The sequence below is a fragment of the Spinacia oleracea genome, chromosome 4 (genome assembly GCF_020520425.1).
Source record: "Spinacia oleracea cultivar Varoflay chromosome 4, BTI_SOV_V1, whole genome shotgun sequence".
NCBI lineage: Eukaryota > Viridiplantae > Streptophyta > Magnoliopsida > Caryophyllales > Amaranthaceae > Spinacia > Spinacia oleracea.
This window is the reverse complement of record NC_079490.1, coordinates 183,960,572-183,987,347: the sequence shown is the minus strand read 5'-3', so window position 1 is coordinate 183,987,347 and position 26,776 is coordinate 183,960,572. Positions and strand designations below refer to the sequence as shown.

At 36.5% G+C, this 26,776-nt stretch overlaps 2 protein-coding genes across 3 annotated transcripts; one reads left to right on the top strand and one right to left on the bottom strand.

Annotated features, from left to right (window-relative positions):
- Nucleotides 1-6,153: 6,153 nt before the first annotated feature.
- Nucleotides 6,154-8,232, top strand: LOC110805716 (uncharacterized). The gene is made up of 2 exons (XM_022011342.2): nt 6,154-6,574; nt 7,711-8,232. The coding sequence occupies exons 1-2, from the start codon at nt 6,327-6,329 to the stop codon at nt 8,141-8,143; spliced, it is 681 nt and encodes a 226-aa protein (XP_021867034.2). The 5' UTR covers nt 6,154-6,326; the 3' UTR covers nt 8,144-8,232.
- Nucleotides 8,233-8,734: 502 nt separating this feature from the next.
- Nucleotides 8,735-23,298, bottom strand: LOC110805709 (ubiquitin carboxyl-terminal hydrolase 15). Of its 2 annotated transcripts, none has more exons than XM_022011335.2 (14): nt 23,086-23,298; nt 21,831-22,459; nt 19,972-20,365; nt 19,583-19,868; nt 17,591-17,739; nt 17,377-17,465; nt 15,654-15,739; nt 15,399-15,561; nt 15,094-15,217; nt 14,765-14,922; nt 14,572-14,656; nt 12,001-12,213; nt 10,999-11,060; nt 8,735-9,523 (listed from the first exon to the last, which is right to left on the bottom strand). In XM_022011335.2, the coding sequence occupies exons 2-14, from the start codon at nt 22,106-22,108 to the stop codon at nt 8,926-8,928; spliced, it is 2,685 nt and encodes an 894-aa protein (XP_021867027.2). In that variant the 5' UTR covers nt 22,109-22,459; nt 23,086-23,298; the 3' UTR covers nt 8,735-8,925. The 2 variants fall into 2 exon arrangements, with proteins under 2 accessions (XP_021867027.2, XP_056699188.1); XM_056843210.1 differs by having other exon boundaries at nt 21,831-22,453.
- Nucleotides 23,299-26,776: the final 3,478 nt, after the last annotated feature.

Below are 26,776 nucleotides of genomic sequence, written 5' to 3'. Positions count from 1 at the left end.
CTTATCTTTTCTGATGTAATCTGATCTGATCTGGTCTAATCTGATCTGATTAAATCTGAAATAAGTAATAAGGTCCTGAAATAAGGTGTACTAAACAGGGCCTAATACTCATTAATTATATTTTTGATATTACATGTTCAAAATTGTATTTAAAAATCGCGTATCTTTAAAAAAATGAAATACGATTCCTTTTAAAACCTTCTACTTTGATTAGTTTATAATTTAAAAGTTTTAACTTTTCAAATAAGATTCTAACAAAAAAATACACACAAATCGGTGATATAATGTGATAATGGAAATATTGTGTAATATGTTAGTGATGTTGTCATATGTTGTAAATGTCGAAACACAACAATTTATTTTCAATTATATTATTGTTGATTTGTAAAAATATGCACATTTAAAATAAAAATAAAAAATAAGACCTTTTAGATTTCCAAATTAATATAAACTTAATATTTGAGCTTTTTGTCGTGCAATTGCACGGGTACTATACTAGTTAAAAAATATATATTAATATAATATTGTACGACTATACCCAAACAAAAATTTATTTATTTCTTTTCTATTTTATGTAAAACAAGTGTTAAAAAGTGGTTCAACAAAATTACTTATAAACCCGAAATTCAGTTAGATACTCGGTCTAAAAAATAGAGTATTATAACTAATATGGTTATCAAATCTTTTCCCTAACACCATGAAACTATCCAGCTACCGTAAAAATACCGCCACCAACTTCAAAGCCTCAACTTGCCGCAGCCGGTTCTTGACCCCACCGCCGCATGCGCCTGAAACACATAACTCGTTGGCTCCTGGGCGGGTTTTTTTCTTTTTGCGTATCGAAATTTTTGATTCAACCCAAATGTGATTCCTCTTGACATTGGGAAATTCATGAACCTCTGACCAAATAATTCAGATACAGACTCACAAATTAAACTTTTGATGAATAATTTAACCAAAATATGCCTAGAAATGTCATAATTGTGAAATCTTATCAAACTACCGGTTCCGATCATATTTAACAAAAAGTTCTCATCTTTTTTCATCATTAGAAAATCACAACAACCCAGATACAAACTAATTTTTTTTAAAAGTACATAAATTCATCTAAAACATGCAATCAATTGACCACCAAAAAACTTCAAAAAAAATCACATCTTTTTCATCATTACCCATGGACAAAGTGTCTGGCAGCGTGGGGATAGAGTCATGGGTGGTGGTTAGAAAGAAAGGAGAAGGGACTGCAATGGTTGAAGCAGCAACGACGAGAGGAAGAAAGTGCAGGCATGGACGACGAAAATTCAAAGAACTCAAGTGATTGTTGATGCGGACGACGGTGGTGGTTTTCGTTGGTTATTGATGGGTGTCAGAGGTGGTGAAATTGCTCATATGGGGGAGAAGAGAGGAGTATTTTTTAAGGTAATTAAATAAAAACAATTAAAGTTTAATTTATTTTTTTGTGAAAGTGACCCTGTTAGCAGGTAAGCGGTCATTTGGTGCAATAAGAGATGACAGGGTATAAAGGTTGGATTATTAGATAATAATCCATAGGTTGGATTATTAACAGAAAATGGTCGAAAGGTTGGATTATTAAAAGCATTTTTTCCTTTGTTGAATTATAAACATGACTTAACGGAAGTCAAATTAGGGGTAGTTGGTGAACAGTATGGGAAAATAAGGGTATATTATGTAATTTGAAACACGCGGGGGTATTTGGTGCATTTCGTGAAACTTCAAGGACATTTCGAGAAAAAACTCGTTAATTAAAATATACACTTTGACTGACACGTAATTTTAGAAGAGTTAGTTGAATTTATTAAAATAAGATGAAAGTGGGGTAGTGGGTGAAATATTTATTGTAGTAAAAAGATGATATGAGTAAGTGTGGGGACACAAGGAGAGAAATATTAATATAATTGGAAGTAGGGACCATAAACATGTAAAAAAAGTGTATCTTTTAATTAAATACGGTCGATAATAGAAAATGTATATGTTAATTTAATACGCATGAATCATAATAGAAAGAATATATTTTATTTTATTTTATTACGGAAGGCCAAAAAATTGACTTATTTCCATTAATGTTTGGAATTAGGCGTATGAAATCGGATCAACGGATCGGGTTTGGGTCGCACTCATCGGATTCGGGTTGAAACAGATTGGATTGGAACGGATTAATTTTGTAACACCCTAATAATTTCTTGCTTTTATAAAACCATCTTCCAACTTAAAATAAAGGAATTACTAAGATATTACCGCCACCATGATAACGTTTAAGGCTATTTACCAGAATTACGCAGCGAAATTTAACTAACTTTCAAAACACATAAATAGTTAATGGCCTCCATACAAATCGGAACCATTACGACCCAGACCAAAACACTTAAATATCCATTAACTAACAATTAAATAGTTTATGTAGTCATGACTATAGAAACAATAGAGTTTATAAATGCGGAAGAGAAAATATCTCTCAAACTCAATCCCATGCTCGATAACTTCTCCCGCAAGTTATCTCTACAAACCTGTTATTAAAAATCTACTCCCAAACAATGCAAATGCAATGATGGATCATCATAGGTTCATTAAGACAAAGACCATGACCAAAGGAAACATGAAACATGAAGCACGAAGTCAGCGAAAGTTGAGTACGGACAAGCTAGAATGAAATCTTAGGCTAACATGCTTCACTCAACAATATAATAATCCACATGAAAAAGCCATTTAATAAACAAGTAATCCTGGAGACAAGACTCGACACTTGACACGACTCTTGACCCACAGATTAATTAAGAATTAACTTCGAACGGGTAAAAGAAAGTATCCAAAAAGGAAGGGTGTTGGGAGCCCACCAAACACCAAAATAATAAATGTCGGGTCATACCGACGGAATTCCCGCGCTTAAAAGAAAGATTGAAACAACGTCTTGTATCATTCAAAGGAGTACAAGTCTTCCGGCAAGTATCGAGGTATATACGTTCCAAGAGTTTTGAAGCTCGTTCTAGTTGCACTTTACGTTAATTAATAATTTATATACAAGGTGAACTCAAGACACAACAACAAGACATAAAATACAAGCAACAAAACAATGACACTTCATTTTAATCCTTTAGGACTTGTGACCAAACACAGGACTCAAGTGATATTACTCCCATTATTCCTTCTCAATAGACTATTGAGATAACCCGACAGGGCCAGGTAACAAGCGAAGTCCTTAGTTCAATTCACATAGAATTCCCAAACATACCCTACACACGGGGCAGTATAAATAGTGCAACAAGGCACGAATACTTGGCTCAAAGTATGCTAGACATTACGTAAAATAGCATAAACATAATCCTTGAAGTGAAACACCCATACATGCATATAAACTTGAACAACATGCTTGACCTAATTCAACGATTATACATAATTACAACATGATTGTTCACATAAGATTCATAATTCAAGAATATTCAATAACATGCTTGTTCACAACATCAAACATGAATCCAATAATAATCCAAGTCACATGATTCACAAATAATAACATCACATAGTCCTCATGTAAATGGTGGTTACCCTAGGGATGTACGTACCTCGAATATCTAAATACGGAGGCCACTTTGCGAATCACGACTCAAGGCTAGAAATCACCTCCTATAATTAAAATAATAAACTTAGTTATTATCCATGTTTACTAAATTTCCAGCAACTTTTATAAATTCTAAAACCTTTGATTTAGTTAGAAATTGATTGCCCATAATTAAAATAGTAGTCTCAATTGAAAAATTAAAGTCCTAGTACGAAAATATTAATATTTCACCTTTAAAATCCTTAAAAATGACACTTTTAAGCTTCGAATTAAATCTGAAAATTATATTTGATTTCCATAATTGAAACTAATGTTAAATTATGTAAATAAATCATCCATTAAATTGGGATTAAAACCCTAACCCTAATTAATCCTAAAAATCACTTTAAAACATTAAAATCGGCACTTTATTGAATACACTAATCTAAAATTTATTGTACTTCAAAATAAAATGTTCCTCAATCATCTAAACACATAAATCCTCGACTTCGGTGTTCATAACCGATCCCAGCAGTTTAACAATCAAAAATCAATAATAATAATATAATTTTACCAAACCGACCTATAGCACGGTACAATCACGAATTGAAAGTGATTGGGCAAAAGGAATTACTCTGAACAAAATAATACACACAACCGAGTGTGTGCGCGCGCGCGGGAGGTGTGCGACGCACGACAACAAGCAGGGGCAAGCAAGGCTCGGCTCGGCAACAACGCACGAGCGAACAAGAGTGTGCGAGTGAGGGCTGGGCGACCAGGGTCAAAGCAACAGCAGCAGCGCAGCAACACTCGGCAAGGGGTGCACGAGTGCTGTGCGACAGGGCTGGAAAGCGAGAGACGAGAGAAGAGTGTGTGGGTGTGCGAGCGATGCGCTTTTCGAGAGGCACGAGCATCAAGCAATGAGGGGCGAGGGGCGTGAGTGCTCGAAGGCACGAGGCACAGTGAGCAACGATGCTCGGCTGATGCGTGGGTGAGGGGAGACGGGCACGAAGAGGAGAGAACACGAGAGAGAGCAAGGCAAGGGGAGGAGAGAGAAAATTCTGAAATAAGTGGGGATCATTAATGAGGAGGGTTGTATTTATAGGTTCCTAATCCCTGCAGCTGGTGGGCTTAGGCTCAGAGGTTTGACATTGGGCTTTGCACAATTGGGTTTGGTTTGGAATTTAAAGCTTAAAATCTCTGTTGGGTTCACTAACTGAATGAATCGGGCTTTGAATTAATTTAAACTATTTAAAATAAGGCCCAATAAATTCCCGAATTAAATATTAAATTCATTTAATTCGTTTCGGGTTTCATAAAATAATTATTATTTTAATTAAATAAAAATACATTTAATCATTATTAAATGCAATTAAGTTTCTAAAATTCGTAAAAAGCACTTTATAAATACCTTAAAATATATTTATAGATTCCGAAAACTACGAGGTATTACAAATTTGGCTAACGGGTCGGATCAGATCGGATTGAAAACTTAACGGATAGGATCGGGTCGGAGTTTTTATGCACAGATTCATATCGGATCGGATTGTAAACGGGTCGGATTGTAGTCGGGTTGGGTCGGGTCTGATCGGATCGGATTGGAACATGACGGATTGTTAACGGGTTTAGCCTGACTATAACGGGTTCGGATTTATATCGGGTCGGATTCATATCGGATCAGATTTATCGGGTAACGGACTAACACGGGTCGGATTGAAACGGATTTAGTCGGGTTACCTCAGACTCGGTTTCATATCGGTTCGGGTTATTATCGGACCGGGGTTATTCGGTAGCGGGTTGGAATCCGAGTCGGGTCCATTTGGTTCCAAATTATATAATTATAATTTCGATGACTTAATTAGGGGACGAAAACGATAACTAACTTTTAAAAGTAATAAGAATTTAGATCAGTAATACGAAGTATAATTTATTGAGTATATAGTATATAACTTAGTTTAATACTACATCCGTTCCTGAAAGTTCTTAATTTACGCCTTAAATCTACATCAATTACAAGTTTCATTTGAGCAGAGTATATAAAAGTAGAATGAAGTACAAGTACACCGTATAACTAATAGTCATACGCTTAGTTGATGTGCAACATAATTAATGTTTTCTTATGGGTCGTGAACGGTTTGGGTTAAACGGGTTCGGATCGAAATTGGTTCGGATTAAACGGGTCACGGGTTGAAACGGTTCGGATTAAACGGGTCACGGATTACAAACGGATCGTATTTTACGGATTTTCCTCGGGTTGGAACTGATTCGGGTTCAAACAGATCGGGTCATAAACGGATTTTAGATCGCTTTGGTTCGGATTAAACAGATTCAGATTGTCACGGATCGGTCTGTTATCGGATTCGGATTTTAATCGGATCAATATTAACGGGGTGGGTCGGATTCGGGTTGATATAATCGGACCGGATCGGATATCGGATCTTAGCTCGCGGGTTCTAAACGGTCATGATTTTAAACGGTCGGACAAATCCATCGAATTCACCGGGTCGGATTGAGAATTGACACCCCTATATTGGAATCAAACAGAGCAGCAGTAGTACTGTTTCCTAAGACTTCCGTTGTGAGATTGGTGACCACAAAAACAAGAAAAAAAGAAGAGCGCACCCCTTATTATTATTCGTGGCTTCAAAGGACACGAATCATAAATTCATAACCTTATCATCAACCAAAAAGAGCGCACCCCTTATTTCCTACTCTATTCAGCTGGAATAAGTTACAGTGATAATAATATTATTAGGATTGAAGTTAAGCAGAAATGGGTGCGATAAAACTATTGGAATTAGCTCTGTTTTTGAACCTGTTTTCAAACCCTGCATTATTTTGTGGGAAAGAAAAACCTCAATCATTTCCACCATCATGTAATCGAATCGAATGCCCGAGTTATGATTTGATAGAGGAAGGAAATGGGTTTGAAATCCGTCGTTATAATTCATCAGTTTGGGCGTCTACTTCCAAAATTGATGACATCTCTCTTGTTCAGGCTACCCGTACTGGCTTCTTGCAGTAAGTTTTACTCCGTTTTTTTTCTTTTTTTTTTTAATTTATTATTTTATATAGTCATTGTTGATAAATATGTTTGCACTTGTTTGAAATGGGAAAAGAACATAAATGACATTATTATTGTGATGGGGTGTTTGTTTTGTTTAGAGGTGTAAGAAAGGGGTAAAGGGATGGGTAATCTAATCCTAGAATGACATTTCTCTTGTTTGTTCAGACTTCAGAGGGTATGAGATTATTTGTACAACACGTAGGAGATACATTATACTCCTTTTATTCCCCCCAAAATATTTCCCTTGGGGTAGCAGATGTTTACGGTTTGAACAATGTGACAATTGATTTCGAAAGAAAAAAATAAAAATAAAAAATAAATAAATACTCCCTCCGTCCCAGGTTAGTTGTTACACTTACCTTTGCACAAAGTTTTAGGTGATAAGTGGTTGTTTGGTTATCAATTGTTATTTTATTGAAAAAGTAGATGTGATAGGAGTTAGTGGGGTATTTTTTTAATTGAATGAGAGAGGATGTGGGTACAAAAATAAATTTAGTGGGAAGAGAGAGACAATATAATAATTGTGGGGTCATTCCTTATTTAGAAGTGTAACAACTAATCTGGGACGGACGAAAAAGAAAAGTGTAACAACTAATCTGGAACGGAGGGAGTAATTAGTAAAACATACGAAGTATTTTGTAGTTTCATTCAATAAATTTATGGGTAGTAACGATCTAACCTAATGTTTGTTTCGTTTTCGGTATGATGTATGAGTTTAGAATGAGTAAAGCTAATACCTAGTGCTTGTTTAAGAAATTTAGGTCCGGTTCTTCTGAACCTTTTTTTTTTGAACTGAGTGAACTGAAGTGAATTGAATTAATTAAGTTAAAAAAATATAGGGTCTTACTAGTATTTATGCATGGGATGAGCGCGTGATATACTTTATATAAATATTGTATTTCTTTAAAACAAAGGTCATATGAACTTATCAAAAAAAATATGGAAAATATAGTTGCTTAGACAATTGATATTGATCATTCAATTGATCATTCATTTGATAATTTTCAACTTTTGGATTGATCATTCATTTGATATTATACATCTTTGAAAATTTAGCTATATTTATCAATTATGGTTATGTTTTGGGTAGGCTATTCAACTATATTCAAGGGAAAAACGACGACAAGAAAAAAATAGAGATGACAGCACCAGTGATCACCCAAGTCTCCCCTAGTGATGGACCTTTATGTGAATCTTCATTTGTGGTGAGCTTCTATGTTCCAAAGGAGAACCAGGCAAACCCACCATCTTCCAAAGGGCTGCACATCCAGAAGTGGGAACCAACTTATGTTGCAGTCAGACAGTTCGGGGGTTTTGTCTCTGACTATGCAGTTGGAGAGGAAGCTGCGATATTGCAGAGCAGCCTTGCAGGGTCGAAATGGGCAGCTGCCATCGAAAAGAGCCAAAAAGATAATCCCAAGACGAGTTACACCGTTGCTGGCTATAATTCTCCATTTGAAATTTTCAATAGGGTGAATGAGATATGGTTTAATTTTGACATGGACAATGTTGCTGATATGTGAATGTGGTGATCGTTGTAGCTACAACAAAACCGGGCTCTGTAACACTCAAATTAATACTCTTATATGAGAATTACCTTCTGATGTCTTCATCTGCTTGCTGCTTTTAAGCTTCTGTAGTATACTACAACGCACTAGATTTTCTTTCGTCCATAATTCAGTTCAATTGTTCAACTTGTTCCCCCCAACCCCCGTGTTTAGCTTAAGTAACTTGCGTTCAAACTTCTCAAGTTTCTCATGGGACTCAACTCAGGTTATGACCGTACCTTAAGTTGGTTGTATGTTGGATTTGTTATAGTCGGTTTCTAGGTAACCCCCCTAACAAAACAGTTTGACTTCTCATAACTTGCGAATCTGCGATAGTGAGCAATATCAGTCGTAGATTTATTATGATTCTGAATGTACATTTGTTGGACATTTTTATGGTTATAAATTTATAATATCAATGGTTTCTGACTAAAATTTCTTTTATAGATCAACCTATTCTTGATTATATGTGACTGGTGTAAAGGAATCATCATATTCATGCGAGTTCATATATCATTGTCACAGAGAGACCATGAACATAACCTACCAATTTACGCGATAAAAGTATTAACATTAAAAAATCTGACATTTCTTTGTCAGTAATTGAGATAATGAGCCCAAGTATTTTTGAAACTGGAGTACAATATTAACAGTTGCCCCTATTCAACAAGTAAATTGAAATAGGACAAAAACGGAGTACCGTTCCTACCAGGCTAAAATCTAACTAGTGCTAGTCTGCTACATTAAAAATCACATTATCAGAGCTGAACATTCGTAAAAGTCTGAATAAAACTATCACTGGCCGTACTCTCATAATTTACAAAATTTTGGTACTCACTGTCAGACAGGAAAGCTTCATTAAAAGGAACACTAACCTGTCTCATATTTCCTCCTACTTGCATATTGTCAACCGCATGGTCTGAATCTAAAACATACCCTGTCTGCTCGGAAACATATCTTGTCACAGGCTTGCTGCCTGAAAACATGCTACATGAAACCATTCTTTGAGTGGGACGGACACAACTAGAATGAATACCAAACATTGAAGAAAATGGATCAACATTGCCATTATCAGAATAATCAACGGTACTGAATGAATCTCGTGTACTTTCACTGGTGAAAGATGCTTCATCTGAACTAGTGAAAAGAGACCAATCACTGGTTGTGGCATCAGAAAACTCCATGAAATCTGCATGAGTTTCCGCAGCTTGATTAAATCTTCTATTGTTGGATTGGTGAACATCTTTTCCAACTTTTGAAGAATTATGAGTTTTAGACACAGAGGGCCTTGAAGACTTGGCAGCTTGTTGCTTTCTACCGCTCTTTATATAGGCCCTTGGTGGTCGAGGAAAAGACCTGTCCAAACAAATTAAAGTTCAAAAACTCAAATATGGCAGAGCCATGTAGTCATGATGAGTTGTTGCTGGAGATTTCACACGTGATATTGTGAATGATTCTACGGAGTACAATTCTACAATGAAATTTTAAAGAAGATAGTAGCTTCAACCTTAATATCAGAGTCAATCAAACATTTACAAGAAGTTACTAATGATCTGAGAACCAGATGTCTCAAAATATCAGAAGTTTCCTCATATGAACTTCTAAAAAATCTCGAAAGCAATTACCGAAAGATTTTTTTTCCATTTATAAAAGCTTAAAAAATACTGCGTATAATTGGTAGCAAATTTATGAAGAAAAACACCAAGTTTGAGACTAAATTTCATTACCATGGACATCATGATGTTATTTTCTTACTAAATAATACTTGGATTTATTCCCACTCCCACCATTTATTACCGGCTACAGGCCGTTAAGGTAATGATTGGATTAGACTGTAATATTTCATAATATTCAGACGATACTAGATCATTACCTTATGATATAATTTAAGAGGCCATTCTTTCGTTAGAAAACTCACGCAAGTCTCAATGGAAGGCGTTCAAAAACTTAGCACAGATCCAATGTCAAGTGACATTTGTCCAAGGGCTCAATGGTCTCAACTCCTAAGTGAAACTCCCAAATAGTACGCTTGGAAAATTAAAAAAAAGGCCATTTGATCTACATATTATGGACTTTACATCTCTCTTATCATCCAAAGCAGGAACAAAACTTAAGGTGGAAAGAACAAGGAATAAAAACACCACTCATGGACAAGGTTTCCATCTAGGGAGTGTTCTGTTTAGTGTAAAACCTTTTCCTGGAAAATAAGTTTCCCCTTTCCAATCTTTTTCCGTTGATAGTTTTGGCAAGGGGCGTAAACAATTTTCCAATTACTCTCTCAAGGGTGGAAAACATTTTCCATTTGAGAGGAAGATAAACCACTTTTCTTCCCCTTGATCCTCACCCATCTATTCCCATATTCCTTTTCTCTACATAATTTCTTGTAAGGAACCAAACAAAGGAAAACTAGTTAGGAATTGTGTTTTTCCTTGGAAAATATGTTTCACTCAAAACGCTTTCCAGAAAACCAAACGGAGCCTTAATGTTCTAGAAGAACTTCTGAGACAATCAAGATTCAAGAAAAACAAACGTATGGGATACTAGTCATATAACTTTCAATTTTTCCTTCTTTGGTTTTTTGTGTGTGTGTGTGTGGGTGGGGGGGGGGGGGGGGGGGGGAGGGGGGGAAGGTGCATCTGTCTCTATTGAACTTAGAGTCAGAATAATACAGTGACCAAGATTTTTGTCACAGTCAAGTAAAGAAGAAACCATTCGGTTGTAGTTCTGCCACCTCTCATTGAAGGGAAGATTCAGATCAAAACAAGTACCCATCACACAAATAAACCAACCAAAAGTTCTTTTACACGAAAATGCTAGCGTAGAAGTATTACCTCATGTAGAACAAGATATATGCTCCTTCTGACATCACCTGGCTCATAGGCACTGGATTTACCTGTTGACAATCATCATGAGTACCGGAAAACAGAATAGCATAACAAAAGCATATAGTATGGTAGCATTGATTCACTTTTTTGGTAAGCCACATAATTTAGCCAAACGATTTAATACCCTAGCTGCCTAGCATATCTCATTCTGCCAAGTACATCAATTTCTATCGGAAGAGCAACTATGTCTCCCCCCCCCCCCCCCCACCACCACCACCACACACACACACACACATTTTTGTTGATGGTGGAGGGTGGGAGCCTGGGGGGGGGGGGGGGGGGGGTTGAGGGATTCAGAGTGGTCCACTGATCAGAAACAACTACATAATTAACAACTAAGACGAAAGTCCCAACTGTCACATACGAAAGTACAATATGACAAATGAAAGCATTCACGCATGAGAAATTTATTGCTGCTGCTGTTTCAGTGTTTTGAATCCTTAGAAGGAGAAGTACAACAATGAGCTGCGGATTGAACCATAATAATTCCAACTAATCATACCCTCATGCCCGGTGACACTAAAATAACATGGGTAACCTACTCCCTCCTTTCTTAAAAGTTTTTCTTACTTTCCGTTTAATCATGTTCCAGAAAATTCTTCCCACTTTTGCTTTATTCCATTTTTGTCAAAGAAATAATATCATTTTACGTCGGCCAACTATATGGGGTTAGTTTTTTTTGTTGCACTTCATCTCTCCCTCATAAAGCAACCACAAGGACCCACTTACATTACTTTATCAATTTCCCTTCGTATGTGAATCTACAGTTAGTATGAAGACTTTTATGGAACGGAGGGAGTAAAGAGAGCAAAGAGGTTGCCGGCCCAGTTTCACGCAATGGTTCATGAAACGATTACTAAAAAGATATACTTGTATTAGATAACTTTACGCACAAAATGAATAGGACGAGAAACTTTGAATAGACATTAAGGAATAAGCCAGTATTACCACTGTGTCATCTATCCTGAACCAATTCCCCTGAAGATCCTTCACGTAAGATACATAGTGCCCTGAAAAAGATGCATTTAATGTATCCACATGCACAACTACACCATAAAGCATGTAAAGCGGAGGGCAGTCGTTTGTGCCGGTCATATATGGGACCATGTCCAGCATCTCTGGAAATGTTATACATTTGTTAATCTTGCCATAATTGCCTTCCTGCATAAGGAAAGCCAGTATTTTTTATTTACGAAGCATAACAAGTTCTCAAGATCTAATAGTTTACCTATAGGCTAAGGAAAAAACCACATAATCAAGATATGTAGATAGAGCACTTGCATGATGGCCAACTGACAGATAAGCAACAGAGAGCACATTGACAATGATTTAATATTTTTTCCAGTTCTGTAATTCACAAGAGGCCACAGATATCAATTTTAAAACCTAACAACGGATGAAGCACAAGAGGCCCAGCCTTGGTTACTATTCTATCCCCTTCAGAAATGACGATGCTGATAGCCAGCATATGTGCATCAATAATATTAAAAAAAATAAATTAAAGGCTTTTAATCAGGCGCATAGGAGGCTTTTTATAAAAGAAGTTCAGGAAAAGTACTCCGATTCATAAAATAACAAAGCACGCTCTTCTTTCATGCTGATTATTACTTCCTTTGTTTCTTTTTAGTTGCTAAGCTTCAACCATTGATATCTTTAATTATCAAAAAAAGAATTGTAAAAAGTTGATCTTAGTAAATATATACATTGAGACGAATCTAACAAGACCCCACATAACTATGTTTTTTCTTCGGTATAAATCACAAAAAATAGTAAAAATAGAGTATGTGAAAAGTGAACGTGGCAAAAGAAAAAGTAACGGGAATAAGAGCAACTATGAGTCTATGACCAGTGATCTTATAACAATCCCAACTATGTCGTTTGTCTTTCCAAAATGCTCTGGTGTGACTAGAGACCGGTTAAACAGGTTCAAACGTACTTTTTTTTCTCTTCTCCACGTTTCTCCTTTTCAGTGAATACTAACCCTTCATGAATACTGCAGCTTCCCCACCCCAACTATTACAACCTCTACCTCCCTATCCTTGCCAAAGTCAAAAGTGTTTGAAATTTGACATTGGCAAAAATAATATATCAATCCTATTTCCATGCACGCATTCTCTATCAAATTTTGATGTTTCTTCGCTTGACATTTAAAGAGCAGATCAGCAGATGACGGTGATGTGTACGGTGAGGAGTTGCAGTTATGGAACAATGCTCCCTACTCTCCAGTCCATCAAGGTAAAAATATATCTCTCTTAAAACTGTTATTGGTGGTAGACTGGTAGTAGTTACTTATTCCTAAACACTCTTGATTTTACCCATTTTGACTGCTGCCAAACGTTGAAGAGTATGCTCTGTGTTTGGATATGATTAGAATTAGAATGCTCCGTATTATTTGATTGATCCTGTTTGTTGTGCTTATTGAGTCTTATTATTCCATATTTTGGATCCGTATAGCTTGAATAAGGTTGGTGATTGATACAATTATAAGTTTCTTCGTTCTATTAATAGAAATTTTGCCAATAACTACTTAGAGAACTAGTGACCTTGTTCTGAACCACTTTGCAATTACTATTGCTACTAATAACACTTTCCGGTGGATTGGCGTCATAATAGGCTTTTAAGCATTTAATGAGTCAATTAATGAAAATTACACACACAAAAAAACCCCTAAAAAGCTTCTAATCAAAAGTAATTTTTCTATTCATTTCCCTTCTATCCTCTATCTCATCTTTCTCTCTGCTAATTGCTTATTTTATGGGTTTCCTTTCCATAATTTTATAAGTTGACCCATTAAATGCTTAATAGTCTAGTATGATATCATTTTCAGGAGAAATCCAACGAAAACTGATACATGTAGAAATATTAATTTTAAGTGATTCAAAAGGTAGGTTTTTTTTTCCCCAAAAGGTAGCAAGTAACAAGGTCACTAGTTTGCTAGCTAGTATTTGACAAAATTTCCTTAACCAACACAACTGCTTCATAGAAAAAGTTGTTGATTGCTGGATTTCGTGGATTAATGTCAGCTGTGGAGGCAAGGGAAGGGGAAGGCTACAGGAGGAGTGAGAGGGAGGGTTGAAGGAAAAAAAGAATTAAGGGGAGGCAGGCGCAGTCCAATTAGAGAATGTCACGTGTCTTGGTGACCTATTTAATAGGTTAATGCAGGTCATTGGACATTTTTGAGAAGACAACCCTATTTCGAAATATTATGAGAAGACCAATTATCAAAGTTAGGCTTATTCTTGTCATTAAAAACCACAAACAAACTTAGGATGCTCAAAAGACTACAAAGGGTATGCTTTCCTAGATCCTGGTATTATTAAATGAAATCTAGTCCTCTTTTTCAAGGATTTCATACAGCTTGAGCTATGCTACGATGTGAGAAAAGCCTTCTACAATATGTCAACAAAAATAGGAACATTCATAGTATCTTAATGGTAAGATATTATTAAATGACACGTCGAAAGGGGAAAAACATAAAATGAAAGCATAGACTAAGATGATTCAGAGTGGAGCAAAAACCTGAAATCTCTTCAGGACAATTGTAAGAATGTTGGGGGCCTCATCAATGCTCAACTGCTTTCTGGCCCGCACATAAGAAGCGCACCTTTTCATGAAAATGTGTGGATGTTACTTGATAATTAAAGACAAACTACTCAGTACTACTGAAATAATTTACAGCATCCAAACCATTAATAAAGAAAATTTGTCAAACCTTCCACATCTGTACATGTTCTCCCCATCCAAATCTTCAGGAGTGGTGAACTGAGTGAGTGCATCTTCCAGTGATTCAACCCATCCAAAGATCTCCAGTGTCAGATCCATAATGTTCTCGTATCGTTCTGATTCTTGGTGACATCTCAAACATGCAACCTGTTCATCCAAATTGAAAAATATATTTGTTATCACATAAAAGTGGCGCATAATATTAAACATAATAGCCCGAAATTTAAGTACACTGACTGCTGTAAGTTTGGGAACATCAACACCAAAAACCAACAACATTAACGAAATTTTCCTACTAGTTTGACAGGTATTCTATACCATTGATCTAAGGCGCCCACCAAATGTCTGCTGCACAAGTGTTGTTTCCTGCAAAATGGGGTGAACCTCGTTCTCGCCACCTGCTTCCTCTAGACATATTGATTGCATTGATGCAACTAGAAGCCTAAAGAAAGAGCATGAACATCAATCAGAAACAATAGATGTAGAACAGCCTTCGCTTTCTTGTTGGATTACATTATTCAACATAACAATTGTATCCTATCTTATCTAAATTGCTATACAAATTAGCACAATAAGCAAAGCAAAGGCACTCAAAAAAGAAAATGCAATTACAATTTATAAACCTTAAAAATTCATGTGCATCTTCCTGACTTCCATCACCTATCTGGCAATTTATACTCCTTATGTGCGACAAAATTCTGCTTGGAGACAAAGGCCCTGCGGCGTCTCTTAACAGAAACACGTGTTGCTCAAGTTCACACATTAAGCACCACTTCTCGAGGGAGCCTATTATGAACATAGAAAAAAGGATAGTTAGGCACCTGAAAATTAGTGGTCATCACAAAACCTACTGTCAAATAAGCAATAAATTCTCTTACAGGTTCTTGAATGTGCTCGGCTCAGCAGGTAGGCAACAAGAGGTTTTGTGCAGGTTAAACACTGCAGCACGGCATTTGCATAGCAACTGCACGTTGAAGTAAAACAAGAATTTAGGTCAATAAGTTTTTTGTTATAAAGAAACTAAATTTGCCATTTCTCTTTCAAAAATAACTGAAAAACTCAGCTACAGGTTACAAAAGCATTCAGGATACATTATCTTCCTGGAAAAAGTATAAATCAGTTGGTATCCATCATTTCAAAATTTGAATCATCACTCGTATCATTATTCTGTGTTAGAGAAACTTCAACAGTCAATCATATTATTCAGATGAATTGAATTTGAATCACTAGAATTTCATAAGACTCCAAACTCAATCAATTATCATCCCACTTCGTTTTGGGTTTGGGTCTAACTACCCTCTCCATGGAAAATTAATGCACTTTTCAACCCTACTGGCAACTACCCACTAAATTGCCTAAATAGGCAAAATAGCCCACCACCACACCTTGTACTCCCTCCTTAATCTGTAATTCTGTATGCCAAACCAAATGGGGAGAGTATTTTGAAACGAAGGGAGTACCACTTCGCATATACCACAATTACAATATTAGGGATTCATCAAAACAAAAAATTTTAGCTATTATATCTTCATTTCTATAATTGTGATTTAATAATTGACAAAATTGTAGTAGTGAAAGAACAGTGAGGCGCAATTTAAGAGCAGAATATGGAAGTCCAGATGCTTAATGAAATACAACAACAACAACAACAACAAAGCCTTAGTCCCAAAATGATTTGGGGTCGGCTAACATGAATCGTCGTAGGAGATCGTCATTGTCACCAATCAAACCAGAAAGGAGCAGGAAGTAAAAAGAAAAAAACAAGGAAGAGAAAGTGAAATTAATGAAAGTAGGATAAGAGAAAATGTATATATATATATATATATAATAGAAGAAATATTGTAAGAAATAAAAATAAGTAAAATTTAAAATAAATGAATAAGTAAAATAAGTGCATTTCAAAATAGCATGTGGAATTAAAAAGATTTGAAAGAATTTTAAAAATAAAATAAAATAAAAGTAAAATAAAAATAAAAATACAAATAAAGAGAATAAGAAACATTGAAGTTGTGTAAGTCAAATGAAGTCATCAATGTATATTCTCTCCCTCCACTCTGTCCTATCGAACGCCATATTTTCCTCAATCCCAAGAAAGCTCATATGGTGCTCAATCACCTTCCTCCAAGTTTTCTTAGGTCTTCCCCTACCCCTTGCAATTCTATCCCTTTGCCACCCTTCTATCCTCCTAACTGGGGAGATGCTTAATGAAATGTTTTTTAAAAATAATTTTGACTATGAGCCATTTTAACAATGACTATTTATCTCTGCCGCCGGCGGAAACAAGTATCTTAGGTTTGGAGAGGTCAGAAAGTACAACTTGCTGAAATTACCGAGTACTTTGAGATTTTAAGTGTCCCTCTCCCCACGTCCTGTCATTAATTTAACACAACCAATTCTAGTGAAGCAAAGAGTCTATACATGTCCTACAACACAATAGGAGGTACATCAACTCAGCCAAAATAACAGCCTCGCAATTGCATTGATTCCAATGCTCTAGTCATAAAATCAAAATGCATGTTAAGTTTATGATAGCATCTCAGATCCCTTTCTTGTTCGAGACCTTCTGTCAATCAAAGACTAATTAAGGGACCAGAGATATACCTGTTTCCGCAATTCAGAAGACCTCTAGGCCCCAAGTCAAACACCTCAACTTCAAAGAACTTCGCAAATTTTTCGAAAGGAAATAGCACCTGACATGTAAATAAGTGGAATAATCAACATCAATCTGTTTAATAAAACTACAATGCGAGTCAATTGTAATTTGTTGTTTTGAGACATTTTGAGCAGTTATCAGTCACTATGCCTTTCAACTGACCTTCACTTTCTTATGACTACCAAAATCCATTTCAGAGGTAGCCTTTCCGGACATCTTTGATAACTTTTTGAGGCCAATGGATTTCATTGACCCGATGCTTGTTATACCATTGGTTTCATGTGTGGAGGTGGAATTTCCCATTCCAGCAACTTTTGACAGAAAAACAAACAAAAAATATTAAAAAATTAGCAGAAGACAATGAAAAGGTGATCATACCATTGTTGATCTTTGTACAAATTAGATAACAGTTTACTCCCATATTATATGGTGGATTAGAACTGGGAGATATCAGGTAGGAAACATGAGTTGGGTTTATTGACTTATTGATGCAGGAGCTTTGATAACTCTGCTTTGATGGCTGAATATAAGAGAGTGAAAGAATTGAAGAGAAAACAAAAAAAAAAACAAAAAGAGAGGGAATAAGGATTTTATTGCATTCATGAATCATAATTACAAATGACTGGACCATCTATTTATACAACAATCATTAGCAAAAAGAAATAAGTAATCAAGAGATGTTCAAACTAAAAATTATATTATTGCTACAACAAAGTCAACGTTTGACTTGTAACAAACTTCCCATATCAGTTATGATACTTTTCTTCTATTTCTTGTACTCAAACAAGAGGTAAAGGAATTTGATTTTGTACTTCATCTAAGGCCCTGTTCGGCAAAATTAGCGGTAGCGGTTAGCGGTTAGCGGTTGAGTAGCAGAAAACTGTTAGAGTAGCAGGTAGCGGTGAACAGTAGCGGATAACAGTTAGCTGTCAAAGTAGCGGCTAACTGAAATGAGTGTTTGGTAAAAGTAGCAGTTGATATTGTAAAATAAAATAAAAGCTAGAATATTGTTTAAAACTTTACTGTAAATTTGCCAAAAGCTACCCTCTACCTTAAACGCTACTAATTTTAACGTTTGACAAAAGCTAACCAAACATTACCTCTAACGCTAACCGCTACCTAAACCGCTACATTGCCAAACACTTACAATTTTTACAAGTAGGGTCTTGACTAGGTCAAAATGCTACCGTTACCTCAAACACTACCGCCGAACACGCCCTAAACCAAAGATAATACTGATTTATATCTCCTCTCCTTTCCCCTTAATATCCTTTCCTAATTTCACTCCTTTCCCCTCAGTGAACTGGACGACTATAATAAGAGAGAAGAAGAAGAGTGAAGGTGGTAGGGAGACACATTTGCGACAAATGCGAGTGAGAAACGTGGGAAGAGTTCGGACTCTTGGTGTTGTTAATGCAAGAGAGGGTTGAAGATGGTGAAGGATGGTTATATGATAGTGATGATTCCAATTTCGCACAGAGATGGAAAGGAGGTAGAACCGTAGAAGGGCATATTAGACGTAGAACGTAAGAAGTTGTCTACCATGTTTGGAAAGATTAAACAAAGGGGAGAAGTGTAACAATTTTGATGAGTGTTGGTTTTCGGCTGCACAAGTTTTGAGATTTTCTTTTTTAGAGATTTATTAGGTTTTAGATTACATAAGGTTTTACACCAAAGTTATTTTACCACTTGAGGGTCACTTTAAGAATTTCAAATAACTTAGCACTACTTTGAGAAATGACATTAAATTTTGAGTTACATGATGGATCATTTCCTAAAATCAGGCAATGTTCAGCTCGAACTTCAAAAAAAGAAGCATGTAGCATAGTTTGTAAAGGAAAATTGGTCCATCATAGTGAATAAGATGGTTATAATAGTGTGAATGGGTTGAGAAAAGGTAGCTTTGTTAAAATTAAAATTAAATAATTATGATAAGATGAAAAAAAAAAAACAATTCGTGATTTATAAATAAATAAAGTTGTCTTAAAGTCCCCCATAAACATTCACAGTTTGCATGCAAAGAACAAGAAAAGCTCTCAACTACTGTCTAAATAATTACTAAATACAGAACAAAAGAACTAAGGGATTTCTATCCAACATCTGCAAACTACAATTATTGTGTATGAGAGGACATCAAATCTGGTTGGTAAATACCTGGTTCACTAGATCCATGTCCCTTCCTCACTTTTTCCAACTGTGCTTGTTCTCTTGCTACTTTAGGCATTGACTTTCCAGATTCGACACTCTTGCAGCTTGAGACTGTCTGTGAGAAAGTGTTCCTCCTCAAAACTTCTTCACTACAATTAGTTGCTTCTCTGATTGGCGTACTGTACCCTGAAGCTACTTCCTTTGCATTCATGCTTCTTTCACCTGAAGATAATACGTCCATTGTCTGGCTTTTGACTCCATCCTCCAAGTTTGTGGAGTCCCTACCTCTTAACTGCGCCCAATGAACTTACGTGTTTGATTTTCCAGAAATAAATTGCAACTAGGAGATAAAAGAAAGGGAGGTGAAAAGTTAATAAAAATATGTAAGAACTGACCTTATGCGGCCTAGTCGAAGCCTCTTTTGAAGGATCTCGAATACTCCTCAAGTATGCGTCACTTGAGATAGGTGCTACTCTAACTTTGCTATCTGGCATTTTCTTAGAGGATTTGCGTGAAACTCGCTTTTCTAAGGTTGCCATCTCTTGTTTTGACATCTGACAAGCTTCTACAGAAGCTGAAGTATCAGCAGCGGAAGCACCAGAAGAATTGGCACCAAGGAGCTGTGATGAACAGCCATTGAACTGATGAGATGCACCTTTGTGACTAAAATCCCTCCCAATATCAGTTTCTTCTATTGAAGCAGACTCAAAAGACGAATAAATATCATCGGGAGGCTGGCATTGTTCTTTGTGACCTTGCCTCCAATGAATTATCTGACACCTTCCAGAACTGCATTCAGATTAACAATTTAAAATCAAGGTCTCAGGAAAAGCCAAGTCAAGAAATTGTCACTTAGACTCAGCAGTCTTTAGTTCCTGACCACCTATAACAGGCACATGGATAGTTAAATCTTCATGTCATTTTATTATTCTCTAGTACTACACACAATTTAAGTGGAATCAATCTACAGCTAAGAATCATCGTGAAGGGTGAAGACTTAATTAGTTGTACCTAGTTTCAGTATAGAGAGCCTCTTTATTTAGATAGACTTGGTTCTATCTAAATTTCAGTCTTAGGGCTTGGAGAGCATATCTCTATTTTGTTTTCTTCATCCCTGTGAAATTCATACCCTATGTGGCTGCGCTTATAATTGTGTTGTGCTATATTATTCAGCGTAGTTCTCGTGATGTCTTTGCATATTGTTCATATCATACTCCTAGTTTACTGTTTCGAGATAATGGTTAAACTTTACCTTTTCACACTTTCCAATGTAAATGCTTGGACATTAATATCTCTAATTTTGTATTCGTAAAAATTATAAAAAGTTGATATTCCGAAAGTACATATCGATAGGAATCAAACAAGACCTCACACGATTATATTTTTCCTTACCCATAAATCACAAATGATAGTCAAATTGAAATATGTGAATAGTGTCAAAAGTCAAAGTGTCCCCATTAATATGAAAAGGAGGAAGTATGCCCTATGGTTTGAGATTTGGGGAGTTAACATCATATCCTTTTTATTTTACCCACAAACATAGGATAACACAAACCCCTTGAGTTTTAGGTCACAGACTCACTAATACAAAACATACACATCACATGATGCTTTAATAGTTTTGAAATAGTATTTGAATTTTATTATAAAATCCTTAGAAGCAAGAGATATCCTTATGAAATCCTTTTAATAAATACAATACCATCCCTTGTGAAGAGTTCAATGCACTAGATCAGCACATTTGTCAAGAAAATTCTACCCAATGCAATACGTTACAGTTACTAAACCACATAACCCACTATGCCATCCACTACATCCAGCACGGGGTCTTGTCTATATAAAGATCAACTTATACAGAAGTGTCAAAAAAAAAAAGGAAACTTAGGACTTGTATCAGATAGCTTTAAGATAATCAAAATTTAAGAGGCATTCAGCTTGCAGCAATCCTATACTTGTCAAACAAATTTCTAAAAGCGTTACAATGTGGCATTTTGTTCCCCTTAATTCTCTTCATTTATCAGGCAGTCCCACTACAAAAATAACGGCATGTCGAGAGAAAAATGATCATCATCAGATTCATGGAAAACAATCCCCTTTTATGCAACACAACTCTAAAGTCCAAACACATAATATCTTCTCAGTTCTCACGGTATAATGTGTTTTCTTTTGGCAGGAAAACAAGGACAAGAAGATCAAGAAATCCCAAATTTTAAAAAATGAATGGCAGTCTCTTAAACAGGCTATATGAACGTACCAGTATCTAACAGACTTGCATTTGGAGCAGCGTGTTGTAGCTGCGCCGTGGCATCTGGCACACTCCCAAAAAGCAGTAGTTGGAGGAGGAATAACAGTGGTTGTTGCCATAGCCTCTGGTCTAAAGGACTCTACGAATGCCTCTTCAACGAGCAAATTTATCCTCTCCTTTTTATTTGAAGCCTCACTCCATTTTCCAAGTAAGATGTACAAAACCACCGGTAGCACAACCAGGACCAGGAACAGGGCAGGTATATCAGCTTGCCTTGGCTGAAGCATGTCCTCTTCAGCATACTCATGTCCAATTATATATTCAACTGCTTTACGAAAGCTGCTCTCTTTGAGCTTTGCAAGTCCAACAAATCGTCCTTCGCCCAAAAGGACTAAGATATAAAACCATTAGTTAATATTCTCTTAGTATGCTAAGAGTAAAGCTGCCCCCAAATCGCTTTTCTACAGTCAGCCTCAAAAAGTATGAACAATAAACAAACACCAGAATAGCAGCACGATGTACGTTCTTGCTCACCAGACAGCTCCTAGTCACGTATGTCTTCACACTCCCCAGACAGCTCCTAGTCGCATATGTGTTATTACTCTCCACACGGCTCCAAGTAGCATAGTATTCTGAAACTGACAACACAAAATCCGGATCAAAACATTCGCCTTAGACATATTATTAGGCGCACAACCAGCACTAACAACAACCAATTCTCTTTTTTTTGGCCAAGCAAATGGTCTCAGGAGGTCAACACACATCCAACACTACTCATCCACAAGAACAAGCTAGCTACAGAGCATGTAAACCGCAGAAAAAAATTCCAATAAAGTCTGAAAATTGTATGCTAGAATAACAATGCAGAACATGATGTAAAATCTAAAATTGTCAAATGCACATACACCATTTCTCCATTTACTCATAAAAGAGGGGGGAAATTAAGAAAAAATATAGAAACCTATGATTTATGACGAACAGTAAAGCAAACACATTTGGTCATAACATATGCATTTCACATTAGAAGAGAAAGATTCACAGATCATACTTTTCAACAAAATAAATCCCCAATTAATTCAGCAACCTAATTTGCTGAAATTTTTATGAAACAGAACAAAAATCAACTCATTTTTCACAAGAAATGCCCATTAAAGGTCCAGTGAATCCAATAAAATAATTTCTAGATTTGGACATCTGAGAACAAGTCTTCAAGATAACACTAAAGTACACAAAATTCAAAAAAAAAAAAAAAAAAAGGTAATACCTTAATAAAAATGCAATAATGGTGCGACTATTGTGAAATGAGAAGGTGATAATTGAATTTGTGGCTTCTCCTTGAACTGAAGAGATACTTTGATTCTGCTGACGGTAACAAAACAAAACCTTGTGTTTTTCTCTTTCTCTTTCTCTTTCTCTTTCTCTCTCATCCAAACTGACTGAAACAGTGTGTGTGCTCCTTGCTGCTGTAGAGGTTTGTTTTTACACTTGAAATTTTGTTTTTATTTTCCAGTTGAATGTCTTTAAGATTGGTACCAGAATTCAATCTCACCAAACACGTGGACAGTGCTGATTAACTGTTTCAGTACTTTCCTCGGGTGCAACTTGCTCTCGAGGTTAAATTTTTAGAGGGCTTAATTCGTACGGGAAGGGATAAATTGAGATGGTAAAAATGCATCAGATTTAGATCGGTGGATAAGGGAAAGAGATAGATAAAACATTGAAACGTACTCCGTATTTGTGTAATTTCTACTACGTGTTCCCTTTTTTTTTATTGCTCTATAGTTAAATTTTATTTTATTAAAAATTAGGTATAATTTATGCATATAAGTTTAGGGTGACTCTATGAGTATGGGGATTTTTATTCGACGTCCTAATCCGTTAAAAACGTCCTCATTTATGGAGTGAAAGTACGAATTTGTCCTTTAAAATCAAATTCACCCCCTCCCCCCTTCAATTCACCCTTTCCTCCTTCACTCACCTCTGCTCTTTCCCTCCCTCCTTTCTTCACAGCGACATCCACCACCCACCTCGCAGGCACGCCCCCCTCGCATTTCTCCGGTCGGGTTTGTTCCACCAAAAGCTCGCCGGTTTTCCGATATTATCTCTTATGTTTTGTCCATTGAAAACCCGAGCGCCGTCGCACGAGCAGTCCCCTATCGTCGGCTCTGCACTCCCATCGCGCTCCCCTCTCGACGGCGCTGCACACCGGTGTCGCCACACTGCACTCCCCTCTCGTCGGCGCTGCAAAGAAGCCCCACTACACCCCTGTTTCGCGGCGGCGTTCGAAGGTTTCAAGGTTAATTTCGCAGCTCACCACTCAGTTTCTCGCAGGTGGAGCTGTCAACGAAAATGGCTCCAAAGAAGAGGCCTACGTCAACGTCGTTGCCTCCTCCATTATCGCCGGCGTCGAAGGTAGTTTTTTTTTTTGATTTAATATTTCTCGGCCGCGCACACGAATTGTCGGGCTTCCATGTTCGCTGCGCATTGCCTGTGCGCCGGTGACATGTGGGTCGTGTAGATCTGGTGCACCACTCCTGTAACACCCTAATAATTCCTTGCTTTTTATAAAACATTTTCCAACTTAAAACACAGGAATTACCAAGATATTACCGCCACCGTGATAACGGCTAAGGCTATTTACCAGAATTACACAGCGGAATTAACTAACTTTCAAAACATATTAAATAAATAGTTAATGGTAATTAAAACAAGTTGGAACCGTTGAGGCCCAAACTAAAACAAACCGTTTGAAATCCATTAACTGAAAATAGTAGTATTAGTCATGACTATAAATAGAAATAGAGTTTATAAATTACGGAAACATAAACCTCTCAACTCGAATCCCATGATAACTTCTCCCGCAAGTTATCTCTACAAACCTGCTTATTTAAAAATCTACTCCCCAACAATGCAAATGCAATTTATGGATCATCATAGGGTCATTAGGGCAAAGGCCATGACCAGAAGACATGAAGCACGAAGTCAGAGAAAGCTGAGTACGGACAAGCTAGAATAACATTCTATCATAACATGCTTCACTCGACAATTAAATAATCCACATGAAAAAGCCATAAAGTAAACAAGTAAACATGGAGACAAGACTCGACACGAGACACGACTCTTGACTCACAGATTAATAAAAGGTAGCTTCGAACGGGTAAAGTAAAGTATCCTCAAAAGGAAAGAAAGGGTGATGGGAGCCAACCATACACCAAAAATAAGTCGAGCTACTACCGACAGTCGGGCCATACCGACAGGAATTCCAATGCACAACGGCATAAAAGAGAATGAAACGACGTCTTGTATCATTCTAGGAGTACAAGTTTTCCGGCAAGACTCCCCCCATTGTTCATACTAAAGGTATATACGTTCCAAGAGTTTTGAAGCTCTTTGAGTTACACTTTACGTTATTAGTATATTATGTTCAAGGCGACTCAAGACTCTACTCAAGACACAACATACAAACAATTAAACAATTAACAATTCAACAATGACACTTCATTATTTTACTTCTTTAGGACTTGTGATCAAACATAGACTCAAGTGAAATTGCTCCCATTGTTCCTTCTCAAAAACACTGTTTGAGATAACCCGACATTGCCTATTAACAAGCGGGGTGTGCCCTTAGCACGAATTGTCCTTAATTCAATTCACATAGACTCTCTAACATATTCTACCCCTTTGGTAGAATATATATTGCTCACTGGCAATATTCGACTGGCTCAATAATTATGCTAGACATCTTGTACTATAGCATAATAATAATAATAACAACTTGCATGCGCACTACTCATACATGCAAACCAACTTGAACAACATGCTTGACATAATTCAACGATTATAAAAGTCCATAACATGATAGTTCAATAGAATCTATAAAGCGTAATTCAATTCATAACATGCTCGTTCACATAGATTCAACAATAATAATAACATGCTCGTTCTTCAACATTAAACATGAATTCATAATAGCATATTCATTCCCAATCATCAAACATGAATTCATAATAGCATATAAGTTCACATGATTCACATTCAATACACTTCACAAAGTCCTCAAGGGATGGGTGGTCACCCTAGTCTTGTACGTACCTGGAATACCTAAGTACGGGGGCCACTGTGCGAATCACGACTCACTAGAAATCAACTCTTATAAAACAAATAAGAGAACTAAATTATTATCCATGTTTACTAAATTTCCAGCAACTATTTAAGAAACTAAAACCCTTAGTTTAATTAGAAATCATTCATTAATTGGTAATTTAATAGTCTCAAATAGTCAACTCAAGTCCTAGCATAAAAACATTGACTTTTTAGCTTTAAAACTCTTAAAAACCATCCTTTTAAAGCTAATAAACATTCTGAAAATTTTGATTGATTCCCATAACTTAAATTGTCATTAAATTATGTAAATCAATTGCTTAATTAATTTGAAACCAAAACCCTAGCAATAGTTTAATCCGAAAACATGTTTTGATTTCAAAAATCAACACTTTATAAACATATTAAATCTGAAAATCATAATTTAAATCATCAAAACCAATCTCTTTAATTAAAACACAATACTAACCCAAGACGGTGTTCATAACCGTTTTAATTAGTCTAAACAATCCAATAATTAAATTTAATCACAATAATTAAATCAATTTAAAACTGAAAATTAATATTTTTGAAAACATAATTTGATTGTCCCAATTCAACAACACACACGCACACAACAATTAATTGTGTTGTGTGCGTGTGCGTCGAACAATCAACGCAACAACACAACAACACACGCACACGCACCGCAGCAGTGCAGCGCGCAGCGAGGGGCGACGAGAGGGACGCACGCGAGTGCTCGGCGAGGGCAACAGCAGCAGCAACAGCTCGAGGCTGGGCTGCTGGCTGCGAGGGAACGCGAGGCGCGCTGGGCAAGGGAGAGAGGGCACGCGAGGTGCACGCACAGCAGCAAC